Below are 13,048 nucleotides of genomic sequence, written 5' to 3'. Positions count from 1 at the left end.
ATCAATCCGATGAGTCATTCCATTGTGTGGTTCCTCCCAAATTATTCTGAATTCTATCGTATAGATTACTTCCATATGTCTGATATAATTTGAGTGCTGGGTCTCCCGTGTCATAAATCTCATTATGGACTGTGAGGTTAAGGTGCCTGACCTTCCAGACCTTTGCACATTTAAAACCATGTTTTATTTGTTTTCTACTTAAAACTTATACTGTGGTAATAAGTGTGATAGTTGTTGCCTCAAAGCCTATGTAAATTATTTCTTGACTTAAGCCAGAAGTGCCTTGCAGCTAGAAGCATTGGTTCGTACCTTTAGGCATTTGCCCCTTTTCATTGTCGATGGTTGTGTTCAGGGCACAGAAGTTTGTTTCTACTGAAGTTCCATATCCACATATTTATTTATTTTTCTGTATTTTTCCTATACCCCACTCTTGGTGGAGTAGGTGCGGCCTGTTGTTGCTCCGTAGGTGAGCTCTTGTCTTTTACATGGGGCAGATAAAATGCTTTGAATAGAGTTTTGCTGTGGAAAGATTGTTTGCTGCACAGTTCTGCAGCGGCAGATCCACACTTTTGGAGCTTGTCTAGTGTTTGGAGGACTTCTATCCAGCAAGGACATTTGTAGGGCAGCTGGCTGCACAACAGTACACACCTTCTACAATCAGTACTGTCTGGAAGGATGTTCGGTTTCAGGAAGAGAGCCTGTGTGGAAGGATGACTTAAGACAAAGAGTATGCTGTTCGGTATAGAGTCAAAATATTGAGTTTTTATTATCGACTAGACATAATATCGAGTACAAAATATAGAATAGACATAATATCGAGTAGACAGAATATAGACTACCAAAATATCGATTAGAAAATTTGAATATCGAATAGAATGGACATATCGAATCAAAAATATAGAATGGACATAATATCGACTAGATAGAAAGAATATAGACAACAAAAAAATCGAATTTAAGGTCGGTTAATATTAATTTTTAATTTTTGTGTAATATAATTCTGTAGCGGGTTGTGGGTTTATAGGGGAATAGGGTGGGAAGTAATTTAATTATAATTAAATATGTTATTTTATTTATTGGTATTTTTTATAATTGTTAATTATTAATTGGTAATTAATTAAAATATAATTGGTAATTAATTTTAAATGATTAATTAAAAATATGTTAATTTTAGTAATTTATTTTCTGCAGCGGGTTGTGGGTTAATAGGGGAATAGGGTGGGAAGTAATTTAATTATAATTAAATATGTTTTATTTATTGGTATTTTTTTAAAATTAATTGTCAATTAATTATTGGTAATTAATTAAAATATAATTGGTGATTAATTTTAATTGATTAATTGATATATGTTAATTTTAGTAATTTATTTTCTGTTGTGGGTTTATAGGGGAATAAGGTGGGAAGTAATTTAATTATAATTAATTAAATGTTATTTTATTTATTGGTATTTTTTGGGAAATAATTGTGAATTAATTAATACTTTGTAAATGATTAAAATATAATTGGTAATTCATTTTAATTGATTAATTGATAAATATGTTAATTTTAGTAATTTGTTTTCTGTAGTGGGTTGTGGGTTTATAGGGGAATAGGGTGGGAAGTAATTTAATTATAATTAATAAAATGTTATTTTATTTATTGGTATTTTTTTAGAATTAATTGTTAATTAATTATTTATTGGTAATTAATTAAAATATAATTGGTAATTATTTTTAAATGATTAATTGAAAAGTTAATTTTAGTAATTTATTTTCTGCAGCGGGTTGTGGGTTAATAGGGGAATAGGGTTGGAAGTAATTTAATTATATTTAGTTACATATGTTATTTTATTTATTGGTATTTATTTAAAATTAATTGTCAATTAATTATTGGTAATTAATTAAAATATAATTGGTAATTAATTTTAATTGATAAATGTTAATTTTAGTTATTTATTTTTTGTAGTGGGTTTATAGGGGGATAGGGTGGGAAGTAATTTAATTTTAATTAAATGTTATTTTATTTATTGGTATTTATTTAAAATTAATTGTCAATTAATTAAAATATAATTGGTAATTATGTTAATTTTAGTAATTTATTTTTTGTAGCGGGTTGTGGGTTTATAGGGGAATAGGGTGGGAAGTAATGTAATTTTAATTAAATGTTATTTTATTAATTGGTATTTATTTAGAATTAATTGTTAATTAATTATTAATTGGTAATTAATTAAAATATAATTTGTAATTTATTGTAATTGATAAATGTTACTTTTATTACATTATTTTCTGTAGTGAGTTGTGTGTTTATAGGGGAATAGCTTGGGAAGTAATTTAATTGTAAGTAATTACATTTTTTATTTTTTTTATTTGTCTAATTTTTAATTATTTTTATATTGTAAATTAATGTATTGATAATTGGTAAATAGTATTAGTAGGACATTTTTATTAGTTAATTTTTATTTGTAATTAATTGATTAATATATTTTATAAAATTGTAAAATATTTTAACTAATTTGTAATTGGTATTTATATTTGTTATTTATATTTATATATGAAGTATTTACTTTCCCTATTATTGCACTCACTGGAGTGGGAATAGTAATTTTTAATCCTACGCTATCCAACGCTTTCCCTACTGTTGCACTCTCTGGAGTAGGAATAGTAATTTATACCCCTACGCTATCAAACGTGTTCCCTTCTGTTGCACTGACTGGAGTGGGAATAGTAATTTTTACCCCTACCCTATCCAACGCTTTCCCTACTGTTGCACTCTGTGGAGTTGGAATAGTAATTTTTATCCCTACGCTATCCAACGCTTTCCCTACTGTTGCGCTCTCTGGAGTTGGAATAGTAATTTTTACCCCTACGCTATCCAACGCTTTCCCTACTGTTGCACTCATTGGAGTGGGAATAGTAATTTATACCCCTACGCTATCCAACGCGTTCCCTACTGTTGCACTCACTGGAGTGGGAATAGTAATTTTTACCCCTACCCTATCCAACGCTTTCCCTACTGTTGTACTCTCTGGAGTTGGAATAATAATTTTTATCCATACGCTATCCAACGCTTTCCCTACTGTTGCGCTCTCTGGAGTTGGAATAGTAATTTTTACCCCTACGCTATCCAATGCTTTCCCTACTGTTGCACTCATTGGAGTGGGAATAGTAATTGTTATCCCTACGCTATCCAAAGCTTTCCCTACTGTTGCGCTCTCTGGAGTAGGAATAGTAATTTTTAGCCCTACGCTGTCCAATGCTTTCTCTACTGTTGCACTCACTGGAGTGGGAATAGTTATTTTTACCCCTACGCTGTTCAATGCTTTCCCTACTGTTGCGCTCTCTGGAGAGGGAATAGTAATTTTTACCCCTACGCTATCCACGCTTTCCCTACTGTTGCTCTCTCTGTAGTGGTAATAGTAACTTTTTACCCTCCCACTATCCAACGCTTGCCCTACTGTTGCACTCTCTGGAGTTGGAATAGTAATTTTTACCCCTACGCTATCCAACGCTTTACCTACTGTTGCACTCACTGGAGTGGGAATAGTAATTTTTACCCCTACGCTATCCAACGCTTTCCCTACTGTTGCGCTCTCTGGAGTGGGAATAGTAATTTTTATCCCTACGCTATCCAACGCTTTCCCTACTGTTGCACTCTCTGGAGTGGGAATAGTAAGTTTAACCCTCTCGCTATCCTACGGAAAAAATATTGTATATGTTTTGTTAATAATATGTATATATATATATAGATATATGTTATAAAATGAAAAAAAAAATTAAGTTACTTTAATTATTTATTCATTTTAAGTTTATTTAAGTATTTTAAGTATGTTTAAATTAATTATATTTATTATTATATTAGTTTTAAATTACTTTTAAGATGTTTAAAAAATTAGATATTTTGACTGTCTATATTTTTTCCTGTCGATATTTTTGTACTTACCTGTTTGTAGATAGGAAGTCGATATTCTGGCATTCTATATTTTTACCTCGATCTTTTGGCAAGTCGATGTTTTGACTGTCGATATTCTGTCAGTGATCCATGCTGTTCCTAAGGGGTTAGAGGGAGCCGGGGGACTGTGAGGGGGCGGGAAGGATGATCAGTTTAAGGAAGAGAGATCTGAGCAATCAGTTTTCCTGACTTCCCTGTACGTTCTTTCTTTCTCTCTTTGGAATCTCTTCTTATTTGCTGTTGAAATGGAAGAGAGCGAGGCGCATAGATGAGACCAGTGGTTCCCAAACTGTGGTCCGGGACCCCTGGAGGTCCATGAAACCTCCTCGGGTGGTCCGCGACTACTTGGATCAATACATAAGATTAATAAAGAGTATATAAATAAAGAAACTAAATGCACAATTGGAATTTTTAAAACGTTCTGTAAATGTAAAAGAATTTGAAATTGGAGGCTAAATATTAAATTAGTATCTCAGATCGACTTGTGGGACCAGTGCAGGGGCATCAAACCGAATATAGTATGGACGATGAGTGCCCCAACTGAATTTAGGAAAGCTACAACCTTTAGATTAAAATTAATATTATTTTATTTGTGTTTGGGAATAAAATGTGTAAACACTTGTGTATTTTTTTTTTGATGAATGCTCTTTTCTGTATTTTCTGTTCAAATCACCGAGAATCCGTAGGCTGGTGTCCCCAGCGCCCAGTAATGAATTGTGGTTGTGAAGAGGGTTCCTGGATTCCAATAATGATTGAGTGGGGGTCAACAGAAGTCAAAAGTTTGGAAACTACTGGATAAGACAGCGGTTTTGAAGGCTAGTGGCACAGTGCTGTGTTCCTGCCTCTTGCCTAATAACGAGCACAAGATGGACAGATAGATGAGAACCATTGACTTTAGCTTGTGTCTGGTAATCTCTGCTCTGGATTCTCTGATGCCCATCCTCTGACCCTCCTCACCCTCGGTCCTACTGACTGGACCATGAAGTCCACAATCTGGACGCCAGCATGCACGGTGTGACATAGCTTCATGCACTGTGGTATATATGCAGGGCCGGCTGCATAGGACTCTGTTTTTAAGAGCTTAAGCTGTAAGGGCCCGATTCACAGAACTAACTTAGGACTAAATCCTAAACTTACTACTTTTGGTATTCACAGAAGTTAGGATTTTGTCTTAAGTTTGTCTTAAGACAGACTTAAGTTAGGATTTTGTCTTAAGTCTGTCTTAAGACAAACTTAAGACAAAATCCTAACTTCTGTGAATACCAAAAGTAGTAAGTTTAGGATTTTGTCTTAAGTTAGTTCTGTGAATCGGGCCCAATGATTTTAACATTCTGGCAAGATATGGAACTATACTTTGTTTTTGTGATCGCCTCATTAATAATTTCACATTTCAAAACCCCTGTCATGAATTTTTTTAACTATTGACCCCTCCTTCAAAGAGCTAGTTTTTATATCTTTTCCGCATTACGGTCTCATTTCCTGTGGACTCGATGTCACAACTTCTGATATCTCCATTTCTTTTTATTGGAGCTTTAATGCCCCTAAAGTAAACTCTTTGTCAAGCTATAACCCAGCGCCTTCAACGTTACGCTTTGAATTCCCAAACCCAGGTAATAAAAAAAACCCTGCTTGAGTGAAACTTTATTCGCCCCAAGTTACCTCATCGGTGGTGCATAATGTCACCTTGGTGGTGATTGGTTCATCTGCTGCAGGTGATCCCAAAAATCACCACTAGGTGGCAGCAGAGAAGGCTCTAGAATCCGTCCTTGTACTTGATTCGCCCAAAGTTACCTCATCGGTGGTGCGTAATGTCACCTTGGTGGTGATTGGTTCATCTGCTGCAGGTGATCCCAAAAATCACCACTAGGTGGCAGCAGAGAAGGCTCTAGAATCCACCTTTGTTAGACCCAAAAATTATGTTACCATGTGGAGTTAATTCAGGGAGGCACTCACGAGTCCTACTATCACAGCTGTTAGTTAGTGGGGGTTGGGGTGTTGTGAAGAACCAGTTACCTGCGGACACACGGAGATGGATGTGCAGAGAGAAGTTGCCTGGCCTAGATCGTCCAGGGAGGGCTTTTTAGTTGGTTCTGGGCTAGCCATTGGCATTGCGTGGAAATGACGGTACAGGGGAGCCTTGCTGGGCATTCGAGAGAGATGCTGGCAAGCAGGGCACAGGTGGTAAGGCAAAGAAGAGAGAAACCACATGAGCCAGTGAGAGGAAAACATAATAGAAGAAAGATGCACCAGTGGTACGGCTGAGAAAATAAATACTGCAAGGGCCAGTGAAAATGGAACGACAAAGCTGAACATAAACGAGAAGAAGAGGAAAATGCAGGAAGAGTAAAGAGAGGACGAAGAAACAGGGAGATGAAAGAGCAGATAAGAAAACAAAATGGAGGACAGCATCAACGGTAGAGGAAAGAAGGCAGATGCTGCAGGAGCCAGGGGGAAGAGAACATGAGGAAACAGCAGAAGCGTAGACTGAAGACAAAAGAACAGAATTAAGGAAAGAGAGATGCTGCAGAAGCCGGTGGTGAGAGATGGGGACAGGAGAAAAAAGAGGCTAAAGGAAAAGAAAACCGCTGTATAAACAGAAAAAGAACAGAAGGGAGAGGGGAGAACCAAAGGAAAGGGATAGAAAACGGATGCTGCCGGAGCCAGTGGGAAGACACAAGGGGTATAGCAAGGGAGGAAAAAAGCAGAGAGAGTAAGGATGAACTAAAGGAAGAACAGCAGACAGAGCATAGGAAGCTAATAGAAGCAGTGGATAAAAACAGGACAAGCACAACTGAAAAAAAAACAAAAGGAAGAGGGCGACTGCTCTAGAAAAAATTAAAAGGGAGAACAAAGTGCTAAAGGATTAAGCGGCACACGGGTTAAACAAGCAGAAAATATCACCGAGGTGACTAAAGAACTAGAAAACAGAAGTGGTGTAAACAAAAAGAAAACCAATCTGGGAGCCGAAAACAGAACAATTGCAGGAGAGCAGAAAGAGGTCAGAACTGTAGAAGGGAGAACAAACCGAGAGATGAAACTAATGGAGAAAGAGGGGACTAGAGAAGAGTCTAAGTAAGCAGCAGTGTGGTGTGCAGGATGAAGCGGGGGAAGACAGACCACAAAATAGACCCAGCATCAGAGAGAACTGGAGAGAGAGCTAAGGCAAAGTGAAGAGAAAGCAGGCAGGAGCGCAGAGAAGACATGAAGAACAATAACAGCAGCGTAGAGAAAGAGAAAAGAAACCAAAGGGAAAGCTCCTCTTAGCCCTTTGAAATCCAAAGCAAAACCTCCACCACCCTGGATTACTTCTGTGCCACCCTCTCTCTGTTCTTTGAACGCCTCTGATGTAAGCTTAGGACACCTTACTATCACTCCCAGCTGCTCGCCTTCATTATCCATCTACCATGAACGCTGCAAATGAATCTTTTCTTCAAGCATTGATTTCTAGTCGAACTCAAGATCCACATCTTTTACTTCGATCAACATTCTGGTCTCTCTGCCTCCTTGTCCTTCTCTCTGCTGTTTATTGCTATTTCACCTCTAAGTCTTTCTCTTCTGCATTTCTATGTATTGTGTCGCTCCCTTCTTCCGCTGCTTCCATTTTATCTCTGACTCTCCTCTCACTGTCTCACAGATGGAGGTTCTATCGAGCCCACTGCTTCTCCTGGCGCCTTCTATCACGAAGGCGCTCTTTACTGTTCGGTCGCATTCATTTTCCCCCCTTGGTTTAGTTTAGTATTCTCCTGGCTTTCTTTAAATCAGCTGCAGTCCTTCCATTGGTGAACACATCTTGGATCCCTCAGATGTATCTCACCTCTGTCCTCCATTATTTTCACAAATTCTTTGGTTATGCATCCCTATTTCTTCACTCTTATCGCGCCTTTCCTGAGCTCCATCTTTTTCCCCTCAGGTTACTCGACTCAGCTATGGTTCAGTTTCCTTTACATTGTTTTCAGATGGCCTTATATCCTGCCATCTCCATGTTTGTATCTTTGGTTCCTCACTAAGCTCCTTTCAGAACTCTCTGATTTTTAGGTCTTGTCTGCGACAGCGCACACACTCTTGCAAAATATATCGTATCCTACAAGGGGCTTGCAGCCGCCCATTGCTTAACATTGGCTGGCTTCCTGGTCACTCTGATTTCAAAAAGTGCATTAGCCATGACCACATTATATCACTCTTTTAAATTAGTTTTAGCCACACTGCAAAGCATCTGCACTGCTGTATAGCATGACTACAAAACCTTGACAACGCCAATAACTCACACAGGCGAGACCCATTGACTTTGCCAATGCTTGTTAGATTCCTTGTGTTTTCCTTGTGTACTATGTCACCTTCTGCCACATCTCACTTGCGATCATTTGCGTGGTTAGTTTGAAATTATGGACCAGCCTTGCTCCCCACGTTAAACGCGCCTCTGCTCTACCAGATGTGAAGGATCTGCTCAAAGATCATATTTTGGGATCATCAAAGCAATACTCGTTCTGTGATGACATGCTAACCTTTATTATAGCCTTATAGCCCGCCGTAGCCGGCTGTACCGGCCATTAAAGGCCCGCTCCAGCGTTAAAGGCCCTCGGCGAGGGACTTTAACAAGGGAGCGGGACTTTAAGGGCCTGTACAGCCCAGCTACGAAGGGCTTAAAGACTATTGGCAACATTCTGCCACTAGAGGGCAGAATGTTCTAACAAATAAAAAAAAAGGCATCTCGGAGCCCAAGGGGATTTAATCCCCTCAGGCTTCGAGAACCTTCGTTCAAACAACATTGGAATGTTGCTCTGCAGGCTTTTACTGACCCGTAGAAGCACGGAGCACTCCATTGTAGTCAATGGAGTGCTCCACATTCCAATGTTCTAATTCTGTTTTTCCAATTTGCGCACAGGTTTGTTTTTTCAGTGCTGTGGAATCTAAGGAGATCTAAAGAACAAGCAAACCGGTGGGGGGGGGGGGGAACAACAGTGACCAATAGAATAGAAATCAGCAGGAAGAGTTAAGAGACAAAAAGAACAAAATATGATCCTCCGAAAGAGGGAAGAAGAGCAGAAAACAGGAAACTGCAGGGGGGTGTGGATGGAGGACTAGGGAAACAGACAAGAAAGGGTAATTGAACCTTAAGACATAGAAGTAAAGATGGAAGAAAGGGAATAGGGAGAACAAAAGCAGAAGAGAAGAACTAGAGAACAGCAGTAAAGGAAAAGAGGGCTGACTTCCAGATCTGCAGCATCGTGACCAGGAGGGGAGATGGGTTGAGGGAGAACAGAGAGGACAGGTGAGAAAAGTGAGTTTGAGTGAGGCAGAGTGATCTGGGAATTAAAGGAAGGAGAGGTCTGATAAGGTGAGCGTAGCCATCAAGAAGAGTGAGGGGTCGAGCAAAAAGCAGCACCAATAAAGGGTTCCCCCGGAGCCATCCACTTCTGTCTGAGCTGCAACTCTCCAATTGGAAACAGGAGTATGCTTCTAATAAAGCAAAAGAGCACCCCCAGGTGAAGCTTTGAAGGTATCCCACCCCACGCCTGTCTGCTGCACCTGACACCAGGGTCTTTAAGCCATGCTTCAAGCATGTTCCATTTTAAAGCTTCATCCGATCCCTCTAACCCTAGGAGGGGGAGTTCCAGATAATTACAGCCCGCAAGAGTGAATGTGCCACAGATGGTTGATGGGCTGTGGAGGAAGACGGAAGCCGGCTTAACTCAGCAGCGCAGAGTACTCACCTGTGGCCGCTCGCGGTGCGTATTCACTGCCTCGATATTCAGGTAGATGGACTCCACTTTGCAGCCTGTGAGTAAAAGGAGAATGCATGTTAAACGGCTGCCCTTTATCAGACAGTTTACAGCCCACCAGAGGTATCACCATACCAAGGAGAATGCTTCAAGTGAGTGTAATTAAAATCTACTTACCTGTGTGAGGTTAAAAAACTGACTTTTGTAAAGAATTCCAGGACAGACCATCAAGTGACTGTAGAGTCCCCCTGAGACTCTGCCAAATATCCCAGCCTTGGGGATGCATCATGTGATGGTGAACTTGTTAAATTTTTATGTTTTCAGTGCTATGTTATCACCTGTTCTTTGCCATTCTACTGTTTGGAAAATCTTGGAACCACAATTCCGGCGCTACAGCCCAGGAGACGCAAGGTCGTGCATCTCGTTATCGAAGAATTGGCTGTGAACTGAAAGGAAGAAATGTTCTCTGAAGCAGGTAAACGTTGAGTGTATTTCCATGCATTTCTCTGGGATATAGTGTCTAATTTTTAATACATTTATCATTGGAAATGTGTTATGAAGCAGAGGCTAGGTGTTGGTGGCAGAAGCTGTAACTGGTAGACAATGGGTATGGGGAAAGAGGATCATACTGATCTGCAGCGCCAAGAATGTACCCACAGCAGTCGGTCGAGACTGACTCAGAAGTCGTACCGATCCACTACGCTGAGGATGCACCAAAAAGACCTCTCTGAGGAATGACTCAGAGGGAAACACCTACAGTACAGGCATCACCTGAAAGACACATTGGGTGCAGCATAACGACCACCGGTCAAATACGAGTACTAGCGCCACTGGAGACCCGGCGTCCCAGCATGGAATGTTGCACAATCATCTGAGGTGTCTAGTAACGACCACCGATAGAATACGGATACTAGCGCCACCGGAGACCCGGCACTCTGAGGTTCTTTAATTTTGACTCCATTTTACATTCAAACTACATTTTGCGTTGCCTTTACACAGGCTGCATGATTCACGAAGTGTCTCTGCCCTTTTGGACTGCAACGTGTTGAAGACCCCCTCTGTCCTTGTCTTGAAACCCATCTCAGACACCAGCTGGCCTAACTAATTCTTGTCTGGACCACCTAATCCCTGTATCAACTATCTGTTAGCCTTTAGCATTCTTCTCGTGCTGTATCTTATCTTTTGGCCTTCGCTATTCTCTCCCTGTGTTTTCCTATTCCACAACCTTTTCCTTTGAAGCACGCAAACATGTTCTGCCATTACTGATTGACCTGTAGGTGGTGTAACTGATTGACTTATCGGGTTGGGCAAAAGCACGACTCAAGGGGGATGTTCTGGTTATATGATGCCTTGTTTTGAATGTTTTCCTATTGGCTAATATTTTGCAGATCTTGTATGTCCATATTAGGTATTTTGCATGCTTGCAAAAGCTAGGACTGGCCCTTACTTTTGTGCTGAGTTTGTAACCCTAAGCATATAAAAGGCCTCTGTGTTCTGTACTCTTTAGACTGCCTCATTCAGTTGCTACGGCTTCTGTGTGACGTAGTTTCACTCATTTGAGTTTAATAAAAATGTTCTCTTTATATTCCAACTTCTGTGTCAGATTCTTCTTTTGTATTAGTGAGACCCCTGAGAATGAAGGAGTGATCTTGTCAGGAGACTGAAATCTACTGAGGAGGACAGGACGGGACTCTACTACTCTGTGCACAAGGATTCTGGAGATTCTTTGTCTTTGCAGCCCAGTATATTTCTGATCTTCCTGATTTTGATCCTCCACATGATGTCACTCCTGACTGAGAACCTTCTTTTTGGCGTGAGTATTCTAAAAAAAGGACCGTTAGGTCATTTAGAACTTGGCAGTTAGAATTTGGACAACCTTTTTGATTGGTAAAAGTAAGGTAGTTTAGTAACGCTTACTGTAGCTTTGGAACTTTGGAATTTGTGTTGGCCAATTTTTGATTTGTATGGATTTGATATGCAAATTGCAATTTGTGTAGACAGGTAATGAGGAGATTTTTCTCTATTTGGTTTTGCTGAACGGTGCACGGATGAAAAGTACATTAAGCACTACTTTGATTATAATACTTCTATATTCTGCAGTATTTTTGGCATGCCTGTTTTCAAGCTCACATCAAAGAATGTGTTGCTTTATTTGGATGGTACCATAGTGTGATGTGAAATTAATTAGCCGGCTCTCCTAGAAGGAATACCTAAATTGGTTTAGGTATACCAACATATTTCTTCCTTGGTGATTCTGTATCCCCAGGGTATTAAAATATGGACATAATACATACAAGGATCCTTTGTTCTGTGCAATTTTATGAATGAAGATATGCAGAGCCATTTTTTGGTGTTCTGCCAGCCAAAGCTAGTGAATTGAGTGTATTTTCGCTTCTTGGACATACATCAGTCTGTTGGGCTGTTTTTGCAGTTTTTTGGAACACAATTGAGAAGCGTTTCTTGTAAATATGACTTGCAACTAGTATTTACAAATGGTTTGGTTTAAGTACAGTCTTTGGGCTGTCCTTTGTTTTTGTTCTGAGTATTGATATGTGGGTTAAATATGTGTTTAAATGTCTATGTGGTTTTCCCATTAGTGCAATTTCTGTAAGTGAATAGCGATGGCGCTATTTACGAAATAAATGGCTACAGCGCGCCGTATTGTGTGTCCTGAATGTTTGACCTCTTTCTGTGTATGTCTAAAATGAGCTCAATGTCTGTTCGTAGTTTTTCTTGATGTTTTCAGTCTATTAAGCAAAATGTCTAAATGCTTAAAAACTAAAATTTAAATTCACATTAATAGGAATAGAAAAGCCCCCAAAAACGAAATTGGGTGTTTTGCAAAAAAATAAATAAACTTACAGCATTTTCCTTAGATACATTGTATTAGATATTAACAGGCAAACACATCATCTGAATACATTGGATCTTGCTGTATTGTACACGCATTTTGAAACTTGAAATGTCTTAGTTTTAAATAGACAGCCACCGTGCTCATGTTACAAACACTGAGAGACAAGCTAAATAGACAGGAATATTTACTCAAGCCAGGACTTTGCCCTCAGTTGCACGGGTGAAACTTTGAATTTCAGAATGTTGTTTTAAAAAGGTTCCAAAACTAAGGTTTATTTATTTATTTATTTAGTGTATTTTGATAAAGCGCACAGCTACCCCAACGGGGTGTCCCGGCGCTCCTATGTGATCATATGCTGGATAAGATGGTGTTTAGAAAAAAGATGGTCAGCAGAACAGGTGAGTTTTTAGGGCTCTCCGGAAGGGTTGTTCTTCCTGAATCAACCAGATGGAATTTGGTAACTTGTTCCAGAGGGCCGAGGTAAACACTTGGAAAGTTTTTCCACCAGAGCGAGTTTTCCTAAATCTGGGGATAGTGAGGACATTT

General features: G+C 39.3%; 1 protein-coding gene across 3 annotated transcripts in view; it reads right to left on the bottom strand.

Moving 5' to 3' along the window:
* Nucleotides 1–13,048, bottom strand: part of PFKFB1 (6-phosphofructo-2-kinase/fructose-2,6-biphosphatase 1) — a 129,567-nt gene that overhangs the window by 3,636 nt on the left and 112,883 nt on the right. For 2 of the 3 annotated variants that reach the window (XM_078664541.1, XM_078664540.1), the window contains exons 13-14: nucleotides 9,640–9,704; nucleotides 5,942–6,088 (exon numbers count right to left, since the gene is read on the bottom strand). In XM_078664541.1, coding sequence (XP_078520667.1) covers nucleotides 5,942–6,088; nucleotides 9,640–9,704 — 212 coding nt within the window. The remainder of the gene's footprint in view (nucleotides 1–5,941; nucleotides 6,089–9,639; nucleotides 9,705–13,048) is intronic. The other variant, XM_078664542.1, reaches the window with a different exon arrangement.

Source organism: Lissotriton helveticus, chromosome 10 (genome assembly GCF_964261635.1).
Source record: "Lissotriton helveticus chromosome 10, aLisHel1.1, whole genome shotgun sequence".
In the NCBI taxonomy this organism is placed as follows: domain Eukaryota; kingdom Metazoa; phylum Chordata; class Amphibia; order Caudata; family Salamandridae; genus Lissotriton; species Lissotriton helveticus.
The sequence above is the reverse complement of the archived record's forward strand: the minus strand, read 5'-3'. Positions and strand labels throughout refer to the sequence as shown.